Source organism: Haemaphysalis longicornis, unplaced genomic scaffold (genome assembly GCF_048455015.1).
Source record: "Haemaphysalis longicornis isolate Haplotype H1 unplaced genomic scaffold, Haemaphysalis longicornis Haplotype H1 scaffold_8, whole genome shotgun sequence".
In the NCBI taxonomy this organism is placed as follows: Eukaryota; Metazoa; Arthropoda; class Arachnida; order Ixodida; family Ixodidae; genus Haemaphysalis; species Haemaphysalis longicornis.
Window position 1 is genome coordinate 137,741,691 of NW_027526445.1, and position 13,902 is coordinate 137,755,592.

The following is a 13,902-nucleotide window of genomic DNA, read 5'->3' on the forward strand; positions in this document are numbered from 1 at the left end:
TTTGCCCTGCACACCCATTTTATCCAAAGGTCGCGACCCTTGCTGCTTGTTTATTTGTAAAGTTTGTTTTCCAAGAAACACAGTATTTAAAACCTCACTTGTTGATAACTGTTTAAGAAATTGGCCGTGTATCTGCTTGCTTCGCTACGAATATCAATGAAGGACGATAGTCGTCAACCGTTCATTCCACGCAACTCCTTATAAGCTCTCCTGCTCCCCTCCCTCCTATCATAACCAATTTAAGAAAGGTTTGCTCAATGCAATTCAATTTTCCCGTCTTCACACTGCTCGTGAGCTGTCTGTTGGGACAGTGCAAACATCTTTCTTTATGCTTATTGGCTCTTATGCCGGCACCAGCACAAGCGCGCATGCATTCTTCTCTTTCTTCTTGCTTTATTACCGCACAAGCTGTAGCCTACCTGCGCAATTTTTAAATCGCACTTTTTTTGCACTTGCTATCGTAAACACCATCCCGAAATATATCCTTAACTAAAATATTACAAGAACTCAGGGTAATACATACATATTCTGCCTCGAATGGGCGTGAATTTATTTGCGTTAAGAAATTGGGACATGTATAACTTGGTCCAGCGGTTTTAGTAGTTTGGAGTGCTTCTGGCTACATGTTTAATTCGTGGGTTACTAAAACGCGAAAGGTTTGCTCTGTATTTGTATCTGTGTTTTTCGTCCTGGATTCAGCCTTCCCATCACAAGTGAAAATGTTTCTTAAAAAATAAATTTTATATAAGCAGGACAGTTCCCAACTTCTAAACTGCTTGACCAAGTCATACATGTCCCGAGCGCTAAGAATGCCTCACGCACATTCAAGGTAAAATGTAGGTACTTAACTGGTAGTACGCATTTTATTAGTTAAGACTGTACGTTGGATTACTTCTTGCGACAGCAAGAGAAAAAAACGCTATAAAAATGCCGGGGAAAGGCGTTATCAGGTGCGGTAGAACCAAACAGGAAGAACAGAGCTTCTACTCGTGCTGTTCCGGGCAGGAAGAAAAACGAAATGAATGAAATAACGAATAGAATTTTATTGGCATAAAAATGGCAACCTGGCCTAAGTGGTGCGTGTGGGGAGGGTGGTGTTAAAGAGAGCGGGAGAAGTTTACATTCCCAGATGGAGGTCACTTCATCTGCGAATATAAAACAAGATAAAGAGAATCAAACAAAACAAGATAAAGAAATTAAAGCCAGTTTTACGCCTGTGAGGTCTACTCAAACACCGCATCTGAAGTGGGCACGCTGGCGGCCACCTCCCGTTGAGGCGGGGGTCGCTCAAAGCGTCAGTCGCCGCATTATGTACTCTAAGCTCACCCACGGAGGTCTGATGGCATGTTGGTGCATATATGTAGTGTTGTAGTGCGCCGCATGAGCAACGATCGCGCACCAGATCGGCTTCACATCGCCTCAGGAGCCCCTCTGGGCCCGCGTGGAGGGTGCGACTGTGACGGGCTGGCCGGTGGCCACGTACAGCTGAAGGAGTAGGGCACCTCACGATGGTGTGCGGGAACATCTCGCTTTGCTGCGGGAATGGTGCTTGCCGAATAAGGCACGCTGGCCACCACATCCCGCCGGGGCAAAGGTCGGTCGCATTGTCATTCGCTGTAGTATGTACGTACTCGAAGCTCACCCAAGGGGGTTTGGTAGTTTATTGGTAAATATAAAGGCGGGAGTTGCACGTGAGCCGCCCGCTGAGATCTTGCAATCTGCCGCCGTCGAGGTAGCATCGAAGAAGCATAACGATCCTACACCAGACTGTATGGCAGCGACGTCAGATCAGGGGAACTACTGAAAGTACGAGATTAGCTTTCGGTGCCCCACTAGTTACTAAAGAGGAGATAGGGAAGGCTATCACGGGAACGAAAAAAGGAAAAGCTGCAGGTGACGACGGTATAACCGTCGATGTGAAATATTCACAATAAGACTATTCACTGCCTGTCATAGGTCGGTAAAACAGAAAGAACTCACTCAAAATCAATCACAATTTTTTTCATTCACGCTGTACTCAATCAAACTCAGACTCAAAAGGCTCGTCTGTTCACAAAATCACTCGTACTCGCTTATCAAATACTCATTTATAATCATACTCACTTGTACTCAAACTCATTTGTCCTCACGAGTATTCGTACTCAATCTGTACTCATGAGTACTGTATCTGTACTCATGAGTACTCAACCTTCTGTACTCATGAGTACTACTCATTCTGCACTCATGAGTACTCAATCTGTACTCATGAGTACTAAACTTTCTGTACTCATGAGTACTACTCATTCTGCACTCATGAGTACTCAATTTGTATTACTCATGAATAATCAACTTATCTGCACTGTTAGCTAGGCCATATCTCGAATGGAAGAATAAATAGAAAAAAATTAAATGTTTAATTGATTAGAAAAACGCAGGTTGCGTATATATCAGGACAGAGGAAGAAACGTCTGAGGTGGTGCACTGTCATAGGGCGACTTACTGCGCGAAGGACGTACATGTGAGAGAGAAAAACGTAGCGTAAGCACTCGCGTTGCGTTTGGCGTCTCTTGTTCTCGGGAATAAAAGGACTAAGTCTGGGCAGGATCGGGCTCACGGGAGCTCGGGGCTTGTCGGTGCGGCCGTGGCCATAAACTACGGTTTTGTGCGTGTCTTCGGGTGGCATCTTTTGTCGTCCGTTTTCGTTTCCGAGCACGCTGATACTCTCGTAATCGTGCTCCGAATCCGAATTGTGCCTGCCCCCAGGCACAATGAAGCACTCGCGTAGATTGACTTACGTTCGTATCCAGATCACTGTCCGCTTATTCACAGATGCTCGATGCTGGCGTTTGTTTCTTGTTGTTCCGGATACTAGAAACTTCGTTAAGAGGGTGTTCGTCTCGTTGAGTTTTGATGAATTTCAAATCTGCTTGATTTTATTGTGTGTGTGCCGTAGGATTGCTTTCGTCAGACCTGAACTTGACAGTGTTTACGGCGTTGCGTTAGCCGCGCCAATTCCGTCGGCGATTGTGTTCATGTAGCTCGTCGCGTGCTTGTTGCATGTGGACGCTTAGACGTCCGGTTTGTCCGGTGGCGAGCTGCGTTGTGTAGGGATGGCATAGTTCGGCGCGTTGAGGACGTTGATTGAATTGTCGTGTGCGTTGCGTATGGTGCGGGAGCCGTTTGTCTTTTCGTTTAGTGTGCGGTAGCGTGGCGTTTTCGTAGTGGGGCATGGCTGATCGGTCAACGTCGTTGCGGCTCCGTGCTCGCAGTCGCAGTGGTTGTTTCGGAAGTGAAACCGTTGTGGTGGGGAAGCAGGCGTGGTTCATGCCGTCAGTTCGGTCCCACATTCCTTGGTGTCGCAAGCGTGACTTCATCGTTAGGGCATTCGATGCCTTCGTCTGGATCGGGTTCATTTGTTGCCATTCTTGCCGTGTCCATGTCGTCGCTCAAGCCCTCGTCTTTTGCCCGTTGTTTCGAGAATGTTATAATCGCTATCTCTCCCATACAAGCTAGCAGGCTCCGTTTGTCCCGAGTCCGCGTGCTCGCGGTTGCGTCCTCTTGTACGAAGTGGTGTTTGTCGTGTGAGTCTCGGTCGGAGCGTGGGTGCCGGGGATCTTCTTCGTTCTAGCTCGGACATGCCGCGTGCACTGGCCGTGTCGTTGCTCGCTGACGGACCCACCTGCACAAGTGTTATGTCGTTCGTCCGCTGGACATCGGGCCGGAGCAGCGGTGTGGAGAGCTCGTACGTTCCGGTAAGGTTGAACTGCGTGCGCTGGGTCTATTGTTGCTTGTGGCCAGGTGATTTCTGCGGTTGTAACATTCGCTGGCCAAGTCCAGATAGCAGCAGTGGGAGCGAAGGATGTCGCGAATAGTAGTTTCCTCCGTGTGTGCTGGCTTGGTGGCGATCCGTGCGCTGTGCATTTCGTTCGCCGTGGTCAGCTCCACTGGTTCAAGTTGGATGTCGTTCGTCGCCTTGGGTGCGTTTCGTGCGCTGTGCGTCTCGTTTTATCTAGGAAACTCCCCTATAATTGGTGTGCGGTTGTTCGCCACGTATGGTGCATTTCGGCCGCCGTGCGTCTTGTTTGCTTGTCGTGGCCATATCCACCAATCCGGATGTGATGTCGTTGGTTGCGTGGACCGGCGCAGTGACAGCACGAGCGATAAATGTACGTACTGGCTCCGTTGCGTTCCGTGCTCTCAGCGTTCCGTTCGTGTACGTCTGTACCGGAATAGCGGGTGCCGGAACGTGGTGCCTTCTGGCTCGTGCACGGTGCGTACGTAGCGCGTCTCGTTGCTCGTTGCTGGAATGACCTGCGCGTGGGCGATGTAGTAAAGCAACGTGTGTTCGTTATCTCGCCAGAAATGCACTGACCTTCGATGCGTTTCCGTAATCGTGGGGATTACCTGGGAGAGGTCCGGTGAGCACGCAATCACAATTTTGCATGCGTAGTCTCGTTCTTGTGCGTGCCGTCGTGCATTCTGCCTGTGTCCGGATCTCGTGCAGTCCAGGCACCGTGGGAAACGTGCGGCCGGCTCTCGCCAGTTGTCTCTGAAAACTTTCTCGTTCATCACGCACTCCTAACAACTGACCTCATCATATTGTCAAGTTTCTTAAGATCGTTTTCTCGTACCTTGAGATAGGGCACTGCATATGTTATGCGGCTGGTGACGAAGGCCTGCACTAGGCGGAGCGTCTCGCATTCCTGGAGGCCCCCGTGTTTGACTGATACTCGACCGATCATGCGGCAGATTTGTTCACACGTGGATTTAAGTTTGTGAAGGGCAATGGCGTTATTGCATTTGTTATTACTCCCTTCTAAAACGTCCACCGAACGTTTAACACAGCTCGGGATGCACAATACGATCGCTGAGCTCAGAGAGGCTCAGTGCATGAGTCAAATCATGCAACTGTCAATGACAACTACTGGCAGGCAGGTCCTTGAAGATCTCCACATCGCTCTACCCCCTACCACTGAAGACAGAGCAGACATCCCTCCACCTTGGCTCCGCAAACTAATCGTTAAACTTCTGCCCCGTAATATGCATCCTGACCGAAACTCAGGAAGAAGGCAAGCCCGAGCAACAGTGCATAACAAAACAATATGGCACCCGTAAAGGCGTGTATTATGTATACGCAGCGGGGCCCACACCGGAGGGCATCTGTACGGTTGCGGTCCTGTACGAGGGAACACAGGTAGATGGACTATCGGTGAAAACGAGTAAAATTGACTTTGCTGAAGCGACGGCTATAGCTTTGGCCGGCCCTCACTCTGACGCAACGCACATAATGTCTGACTCTCAACAAGCTTGCCGAAATTTCATCAGGGGTCGGATAGCACTCCTAGCTAGAAAAACAAATTCTCACAAATGCCAATCCAGAAATATCCGACACCATAAAACAACTTGTATAGGTACCTGGCCACCAGGGAGTAGAGGGGTACGAGGCTGCGCACACAGCCGCCCGAGCGTCTCTCCCCCGGAGTTCCTCTGACTTCCCAGGCTCTGACTGTACACTTGTACCTTACCCGCTAACCACATTCTCTGAGGTCACAACATACCTGCGCCAAAGTAGGCGGGCGTTCCCGGTGCCCGCCAAGGGCCTGGATAGAACTGAGGAGCGCCATCTTCGCCGGCTGCAGACGGGCTCAGTCTACAGCCCCGCAATGCTCAAACACATCAACCCGTCCTTCTCGGGTTCGTGTAACTTCTGCGGTCAGTGGGCAGACACGTATGATATGGTATGGGCCTGCCAGTATAATCCAGGGTTAAAAGTCAAAGTGAAGCCAACGAGGGACGGCTAGGAGGCGGCCCTGTCCGACTGCTCGGACCTAGAGTCTCAGCGGGCTCTCGTCCAGCGGGCACGGGCGGCGGCCTCGACCAATGGGATTCCGGACTGAGGAATACCACCCACGCAAGAAAGGCCTAACCACCTCTCCCTCTCTTTAACTCTGTCTTGTACATTAAGAAAGTTTTTCCTCCTCCTCCTTCTCCTCCTCACGCAGCCTCCTGCTCTCAAACAGCGCCGCTTGCAGGGTCCTCTGCCGTTTGGTGTCGGAGGTAGCCTGACGTAGCGTTGGCACATTCGTTCGTTTGGAGAGATGGCGACGTTCTCCGTTGTCCTCGAGAAGACGCAAGACGATGTCGTCCTTACGGCCAGAGCAGGGTAGCTTTCGTAATCCTAGTGCGCTCACGAACTGCTGTTTCTTCGCAGAGCATAGGACGTAGCGTTCCGTTGAAGACAGCAGTGTGTCGACCACCACTGACATGGAGTCCGTCGGTGCCTCACGTCTGCGTGCCTCACTCTCGCAGTCGTGGTGCGGTTCGTCCACGTTGTTCGTCTCTTCATCCGTTCGTCCTCTCATGGCCTCAAATCCTGATCCTGTCGACTGCAACATCTTAGCTAGGTCGTGGCTCGAATAAAAGGCTAAACACAAAAAAATAAAATGTTTAACTAATTATGCGAGGCTAAACAAAATATGCGAGGCTAAACCAGGCGTCGCACGCGTTCAACTGGATGTTATGATGTCCGATTCACAACTCTCAAACGTGCTTAGGTGTACTCGGATATTTTATTTCCATTGCTGGGACAAATTCCACCGCCGCGCCTGTACGGTGCGGCTATATGCTCACTTGTAAATGGCACTACACGAGACCATATTACTAGCGAACCTGAGCAAAATGTTTCAAAACGAGAACCTAATAAAACCATATGGGCGCACGTGCATCAGCCAAATTGTCGCGTGTATACGCCCAGCGGAATGGTGCGGACAATTTCGGTGAGACAAACGTTACAAACCACACAGTCGGTTTGGCGCGAGTTACGTAAATTAACTGCGACTGTTGAAATGAGCGGTTCGGCTCACGAAAGGACTAAACAGCGTGACATGCGTCTATGGAAACTTCTGAAGACTGAAAAAGAGGGAATTCAGTACGCCTAGTGCGCGCATTGTTAGCAGCCTCCACCGCCTCTCCCCTAAAACAACTGGATGGGAGCAAGCGCAATGAAGTCGCCACGCGTTCACAGGCCGCGTCAACAAAGAAAACCGCTATAGAAGGCCACTGGTTGCGCTGCATGCGGATGAACAAAAACTAGCTTCCGTAAACGTTGAGACGTAGGGCGCTGCTGTCGTTAAAAAGCGTTAGCACCGCAGAAATTGTTGACAAGTATGAACATAAGTGTACATAAATTTCAAATCGCGCGCTATCAGCCGTAAAGGGTTCGCACAACATCCGACAGATGGCGACGAGTGTACTGGCCAGTAGGAAGCAGCAGTGAAACATGCCCCTCGCGAGGGGCACGATCAAATGCAGAGCATTTCCTGGGGCGCACGACGTTAAGTAGTTTGCGTTACGTTAATGTTCTTGCACTTGTGGCAACTGCTGACGAGAGAGCGCTCGTCAGCAGTAATTTGAATAAGTCAATGATATAAGGCGCATATAAAGCTTTTTGTGGCGCAGTGGTTACAGCACAATGTACATAGCGTTCCCCCCGCAGGGTCGAGGGATCGAAACCTGGCGTCGGATGGTATATCCTTTTTATATAGTAGGGACAACGACGGTGCGGACTACGGACGCCAACGCGGGTGACATCGTAAGTTACTGAAATGCTCTGCATTTAAAATAACTGCCGCAGTCAAAAAGTGCCATAGGAGAAGAGCAACTGCGGCCACGTTTCCCAACGGGCCCTCACCCCCTCGTTTTTCCCCCTTCACCGTGACCCCTTTGCGAGCGACCCCCCAGAAACGCTTACAGCGCCAAACAGGGACCCGGAAAGGGGGGAGGTGCAGTTTTCGTTGTCTAATTTTGCCATCCTTGACTGCGAAGCTGCACAGCGGCACCGCTAAATGTTTGCGACTCGTACACGCCCGTCCGGACTCGAGCACGTGATAAAACTGTTTGCACTACTGTACTCACGAGTATACTCAAGAGTGCAAGCACTCGCAAAACCAGTATTCACGAGTATTGTACTCATGAGTACTGTGTACTCATGAGTACTCATACTCATTAGTACTCAAACTCATGAGTACTCATACTCATGAATACTGTACTCTTGAGTACTCATAATCATGAGTAGTGTACTCATGAGTACTGTACTCACGAGTAGTGGACTTACCCCTGTACTCACTCATCATCATACTCACCTTTTTTTTCTGGGTGTGTACTCAATCATAATTGTACTCACTCGTGAGTTTGAGTACAAATGAGTACAAATGAGTGTACTCACGAGTGAGTACGCCGACCTATGATACTAGCTGGTCGTCGTGGCTTGATGTAGGCGCGTAGCCTTGTACCACCTTGAATTTATACCTCTTATTAGGCCGGATTACAAGACCGGCTACCCTTTCGTTAATGCTATAGTATTCGTCTATGTTGCCAGCTATGCTTTTATTGACAAGAAATCCTACTCTCAGTTTTCTTCTGTCCACTAGACCACAGTAACATAGGACATGTCCATTTCCCAGCACTGTAAAGGCTTCACCTGTCCTCGTAACCTCATTAAGCCCCATTACATCCGATTTAATGTCCTCTAATTCCTCGAACAACACCTCTAGAATCGCTTCGCTAGATAAAGTTCTCGTGTTAAACGTTGCCAAGTTCAGATTCCAATTGCGTCCTGTCCGGCTCCAGGGATTCTTAGCACCCTCAGCTGCATCACAGGTCTGACCGCCGCCGTGGTCAGTTGCTTCGCAGCCACTCAAGAATGAGGGCTGGTTGGGGCCATTACCACACCAGGGTGGCCAATCCTGCTCTGGTGAAAGAATGCGTTACCGGCAATGATCGCCGGGGTCCGGCCGCACCCCCAGCCTCATTCTACAATTTCAAGAACACGCGTACTTTTTTTTAGATGCGAAGTATCTCATGGTCGGGGCTATGTCCCTTCCTTGTCGTTGTCGTTTTTGCGCCGTCCACACCCCCACTGCGCATGCTCGGCTTGCTGAATGCCCGGTCCCTTCTTCCATAGCTCCTGGAGCGACAGTGTTGCCGGTGTCTTCCTGGGCCGGCACGAGACGAGCACGCTTCACGTGCCTTCGATGTTTCATCGTCATCAGCAGCGGCCTGCGTCGGCGAGTCTCGGCGGGCCGTGATTACAAGCAGCCCACAACCATCCGGGGAACGTGCAGCGACCTCCTCTTCAGCAACTTCAGGGTTCATCCACTAAAAGAGCCCTTGACTTTACATTTCACAGATCATAAGGTGGTCATAGTCAAAGCGGAACGCCAACCACAGCTCGACATCAACTACGTTGAACATGATGATGATAATGCTTAAATAAACGCAAACTTATTCCACGTACAACATCTCTCTCTCTTTCTCTCTCTCTTTCTCTCTCTCTCTCTATCTTTAATGCCTCTCCACTGTAGCACCCCCCTCCCGTCCAATAATGTTACACCACCTTCCCGTAGGGGAAACCTGGGTAGTATGTGAAACAGCCATCAGGTCAACGCAATATCCCATTTCGTAGTTCCGGTAAGTGAAAAGTGTGGTAATTACTATGGAAACCAAAGGGTAAATATAACGGTAGCTACGTACCTCAACCTCACGGGAACGACGAACTGAAAACTAATGGGCACTTGAATGGGCACCCCATGCCAGCTTCGCATGCTACTCAGGGTTCCCCTCCGGGAAGATGGTGTAATTTTTTAATCCGGTGTGAAATGCCTGGCACCGGGATTCGAGCCACGATCCTTCTGCACGCGAGACCATTGCTCAACCTCTATGCCACCACTGTGCCCCTTAAACTGTCGATAATCATTGTATAATAGCCCCATACAGGTAGAAACAATTAACTACACCGCGACCGCAATCGTTCTTAATATCTAGCCCCATTTTTAAATAGCAGCAACACCTTCACCGAGTAAATACCTTGATCTCATTGCGCATGGCGTTGCTTTCTCTCTGATTGGGCTATTTCTTTACGTTCTACAGAAACTCCCTAAGAATATAATAACTCCTGATGAACTGGTTTTACCTGAATATTTGGAGTGTCACATTCACCTTTGTCAGCAAATTACACGAAATAACAAATAGGTGTTTTGAGATTTTTTTTATTTAATTAGTCAATACATTTCCCGAAACAAAAACATTACATTTATTGTATTTTCTTTTGTACTTCACACAAGAAACCTGCGAAACGCCTTTGCAAAAATTAAAAATTATAAATGTTTCCGCTACGACCCAAAATCCTATCTAAATCCGAAGCTAGCCATAAATTTCAACTGACCCATATTTGCCGTACTTAACGCTAGGCGTTACCTACAAGAATCCTTGAATTAAATTGAATAAAATCAAAACCACAAGGACACTATTTTAGATTTCGCGTTCTCCAGAACGTCAATGAAAGATTAAGTTCGCAATACATTACAAGAGTAGCCGAAATTTGCTTACGTTTTGAAGAATCGCTCGGACTAGTGGTTCCATCCATGGTGTGCGCTTGTTGCCTGTGAGGCCGTGGGTCACAACTGCCAAGGGCTTGCTCGTGTCAAGGGTCCCGTTCATAGCGGTCAGGTTCCAATTCTGAAGTGTCCATGTCATTTCCGGTATGGAGTCGTTCCTACTTGCGTTCAACAGCTTTTCTATGCTGTCACTGGAGGCATTGTCGAAAAAGTAGAAAGTCGCATTAATGTCTTCAGGTGACTGTGGACCCCCAATGGAAAGTCGCATTCCCTCAGATGAGTTGAAACAGCCAACACCGTTATAGCATTTATCTGGGACGAATGGACGGCTTAAACTTGTTGCCTGAAAAACAGGACATATTCATGATTTTTGTCAAAATAAATTAAGTGCTACTTAATTAAATGGCTCTGAAATTTCTTCCCACCTGTGGTTGAAAATATATAAAGCTTCCACTGTTTATGCGATCAACCCCACAAACAATAAATTCATTCAATTCATTGTACGCCCTCCAAATTGACAGTAATAATAATAATTGACACTAATAATTGGTACATTTACGCCTTTGCTTACTCCTGTAAATTAAGGCACAAAATCAGCCATTTTCTAAAGTATTTTCCAAACACCCAGTACACCCAGCCTCCGAGGGAAAATTTTCCAAACACCCAGCCTCCGAGGAAAAAATTTTAATTCCTCTCTCTCTTAGTACATCCGGACAACGCTACCTCAAGTACACCGGAGTTAAAGTTTAGAATGATCTTCCGTCATCCGTTTTACAATCAACCAGGGTAGATCAGGTTTTGAAAGACTTTTTTTCGCATCACACAATATCAAGCACAACGAACAACAAAAAGGGGAAAAAAATTCACAGCATATCCACGGGGTGAATGATGATGAGTGGGCGAAGCTCCTGAGGGGAAATCATCGGTGAAACCATGACTCTTCAGTGAAAGTTCGCCCACTACATCTGTGTCCGAACGTAACGTCTAGAAAGTCTCGCTTAAACCGCGCGTCGGCACCTTGGGTCTGAGCTCGCCTGATGCGTTTTGCAGACGCCTCACGAGCTATCACTGCATCGGGGTCTGCCTGCCGATACGCGCGCTTTCTCGCCGCTTCCCGTTCTCTGACGTTTTAGAGATCCTCTTCGCGCCGCAGCCGTGCCGCTTCGCGTACGGCAGGGTCCTCGCGCCGTTGCCGTGACGCTTGGGCCTCTCGTTCTCGAACGCTGGGATCTTGGCGGCGTCGTCGCGCAGCCAGACGACACGCTTCGGCCTCCCGCTCTCGTACGGCAGGATCTTGGCGGCGGCGTCGCACAGCTTCACGGAGCGCTTCTGCCTCGCGGGCTCGCACATCTGCAGCCTTATCCATCGGGCGACTCCGAGCGCGCGCCAACAGCGAACGGATTTTATTACAACGCTCCCCGCCATCTAGTAAACAATCCAAGAACTAAACTAGAGGTAGCCACGCCATCCAGTAAACAATCCAAGCGCATCTTTTCATCATATACAAGTACCGCCATCTAGTAAACAATCCAAGAACTAAACTAGAGGTAGCCACGCCATCTAGTAAACAATCCAAGAACTAAACTAGAGGTGGCTACATACATACGTCGAGGTAGGACAGACCCACGCCCTAAGGAGCTTCGCCCCTAAAAAAGTATAAGTAACATCGACTGACAATGCCTTGTACATGAATTTGACTGCTGCTGTCTTGGGGACAGCGATCATGTCTGTCATATCTACCACTGACGATGTATTTCATTCCTGACGCGTGGTCTGCTGTATGTGTGTTATTGCAATGTGAACTATCCACAGCGGCCTTATTCGTAGTTTAATTTGTCTGTATAAAAGCGAGCGTTTGTTTTCAGCACTGCAATTAATCTTGAATGCGTCTTTGCTATTCCAACACATGCTTTTTATTGACAAATTTTTGGGGCGCCTGTACATAGTTCATTTCAATCAAACATCGGATTGTACGTAGCATACCCACTGATTCCTTTGTGATATGTTTTAATGAATCTATCCCTGGCCAACAAACTCATTATCCGCACATTCATGCAGTTATACGGTGAAAATGAAAAAGGGACATAAGCAAACTTGAACATGAGCTGATAGACGACAGTGCAAAAATCGATAGCAAGCACATGAACGAATTCCTCGGGGCACTGAAATCTGCCTACCGTACTTACCCGATTCTAACGCGCACTTTTTTCCCGGAAAAATAGGTCGAAAAATCGCATGCGCGTTAGAATCAGATACGAAACCGAAATTGCCGCAACAGCGGAAATTTCGTCCCACCCATCGCCATCGCCATCTCAAGATGGCACCAAAGTTTTTAAGCAACAATTTTTCGGACGCATGAAGCATAGGCGCCTGGGCTTTTATATCGGCGTTCACACAAATCGTCAAATCGTTCCACTTGCGCGCTTGATAACAGCAGTGGCAGACGCGGCTCTCACGCGTTCAAAACGAGCGGTCGGCTGAAGCGTGCGCCTCTGGGGAAGCTCGCGGGATGGGGTTGCGAGGCGGTGGCGACGATCCCATCGACCATGGTTGAACGCTCGTTCAGAAGTGTGGCATCGCGAACGCGCTTGATGGCACCGAGTACGAGATGTTTTGGTCAGCGGAGAGCGACGAGGAGTGAGATGAGTGAGGTCAATTCGGGAAATAAATCGTCCGTTTCTTTCGCATTCGTTTTTCTTGCTCACAAAGTTCCGTGCGCGTTACAATCGGAGGTGCAATTTTTTTCGGTTTTTTTTGCCAAGAAAATCGGGTGCGCGTTAGAATCGGGGGCGCGTTAGAACCAGGTAAATACGGTACTTGCTTTGAATGTGAAAGCCTTGTAACACCTAATGAAAACTTCCTTTCGCCTAATTGTATTTGCTTCTCCTTCTTCTCTTTCTTTTTTTTTTGTTGTTTACTGTGAAATACTTCAGCCGGCTTTTTTTCTGCTGTACCGTGTTTGCGTATCTTTGTTCACCTCCGTTTTTTCGCATTTCGGCGCGAAATACGTAAACAACCACAGTGGCGCACATCCCAGCTTCCCTAAAACGAGTGTTCTGCGCACCTCATGTGCACCTTGGCTACTGACGTGTTGTGGTACTGTTTTAAATCTTTTAGGTCTGTGATTCAAGAGTATCGTAAACTTTCTGAAGCTGGCACATTTTCCCCTCAAATCTTCAGATTCCTGGCCAACCTTCAAGTGGGTACGGGTACAAAAAAAATCACGCCATATCCACGGGATGAATGATGATAAGTGGGGCGAAGCTCGAGAGGGGGAGATCATCGGTAACCGTAACTCTCCCGTGAAAGTTCGCCCATTACATCATTAAGAAAGACGTAAGACTGTGTGCGTACATTGTACAAATCAACTTTTATTTTGTTCTTGTTCGTTTGTTGTTGTTGTTGTAGGGTTCATGAGGCTGCAAGCAAGCGCTCGTATCGGCAAGCAAACCCCGATGCAGTGAGAGCTCGCGAGGCGGCTGCAAAACGCATCAAGCGAGCTCAGCCCGAAGCTGCCGACGCGCGGTTT

At 48.6% G+C, this 13,902-nt stretch overlaps 1 protein-coding gene across 1 annotated transcript in view; it reads right to left on the minus strand.

Moving 5' to 3' along the window:
* LOC144150209 (pancreatic lipase-related protein 2-like) overlaps window positions 1–13,902 on the minus strand; it is a 77,114-nt gene that overhangs the window by 48,842 nt on the left and 14,370 nt on the right. The window contains exon 2 of the mRNA XM_077682057.1: window positions 10,366–10,716. Within this exon, the coding sequence (XP_077538183.1) occupies window positions 10,366–10,641 (276 nt within the window). The 5' untranslated portion in view covers window positions 10,642–10,716. The remainder of the gene's footprint in view (window positions 1–10,365; window positions 10,717–13,902) is intronic.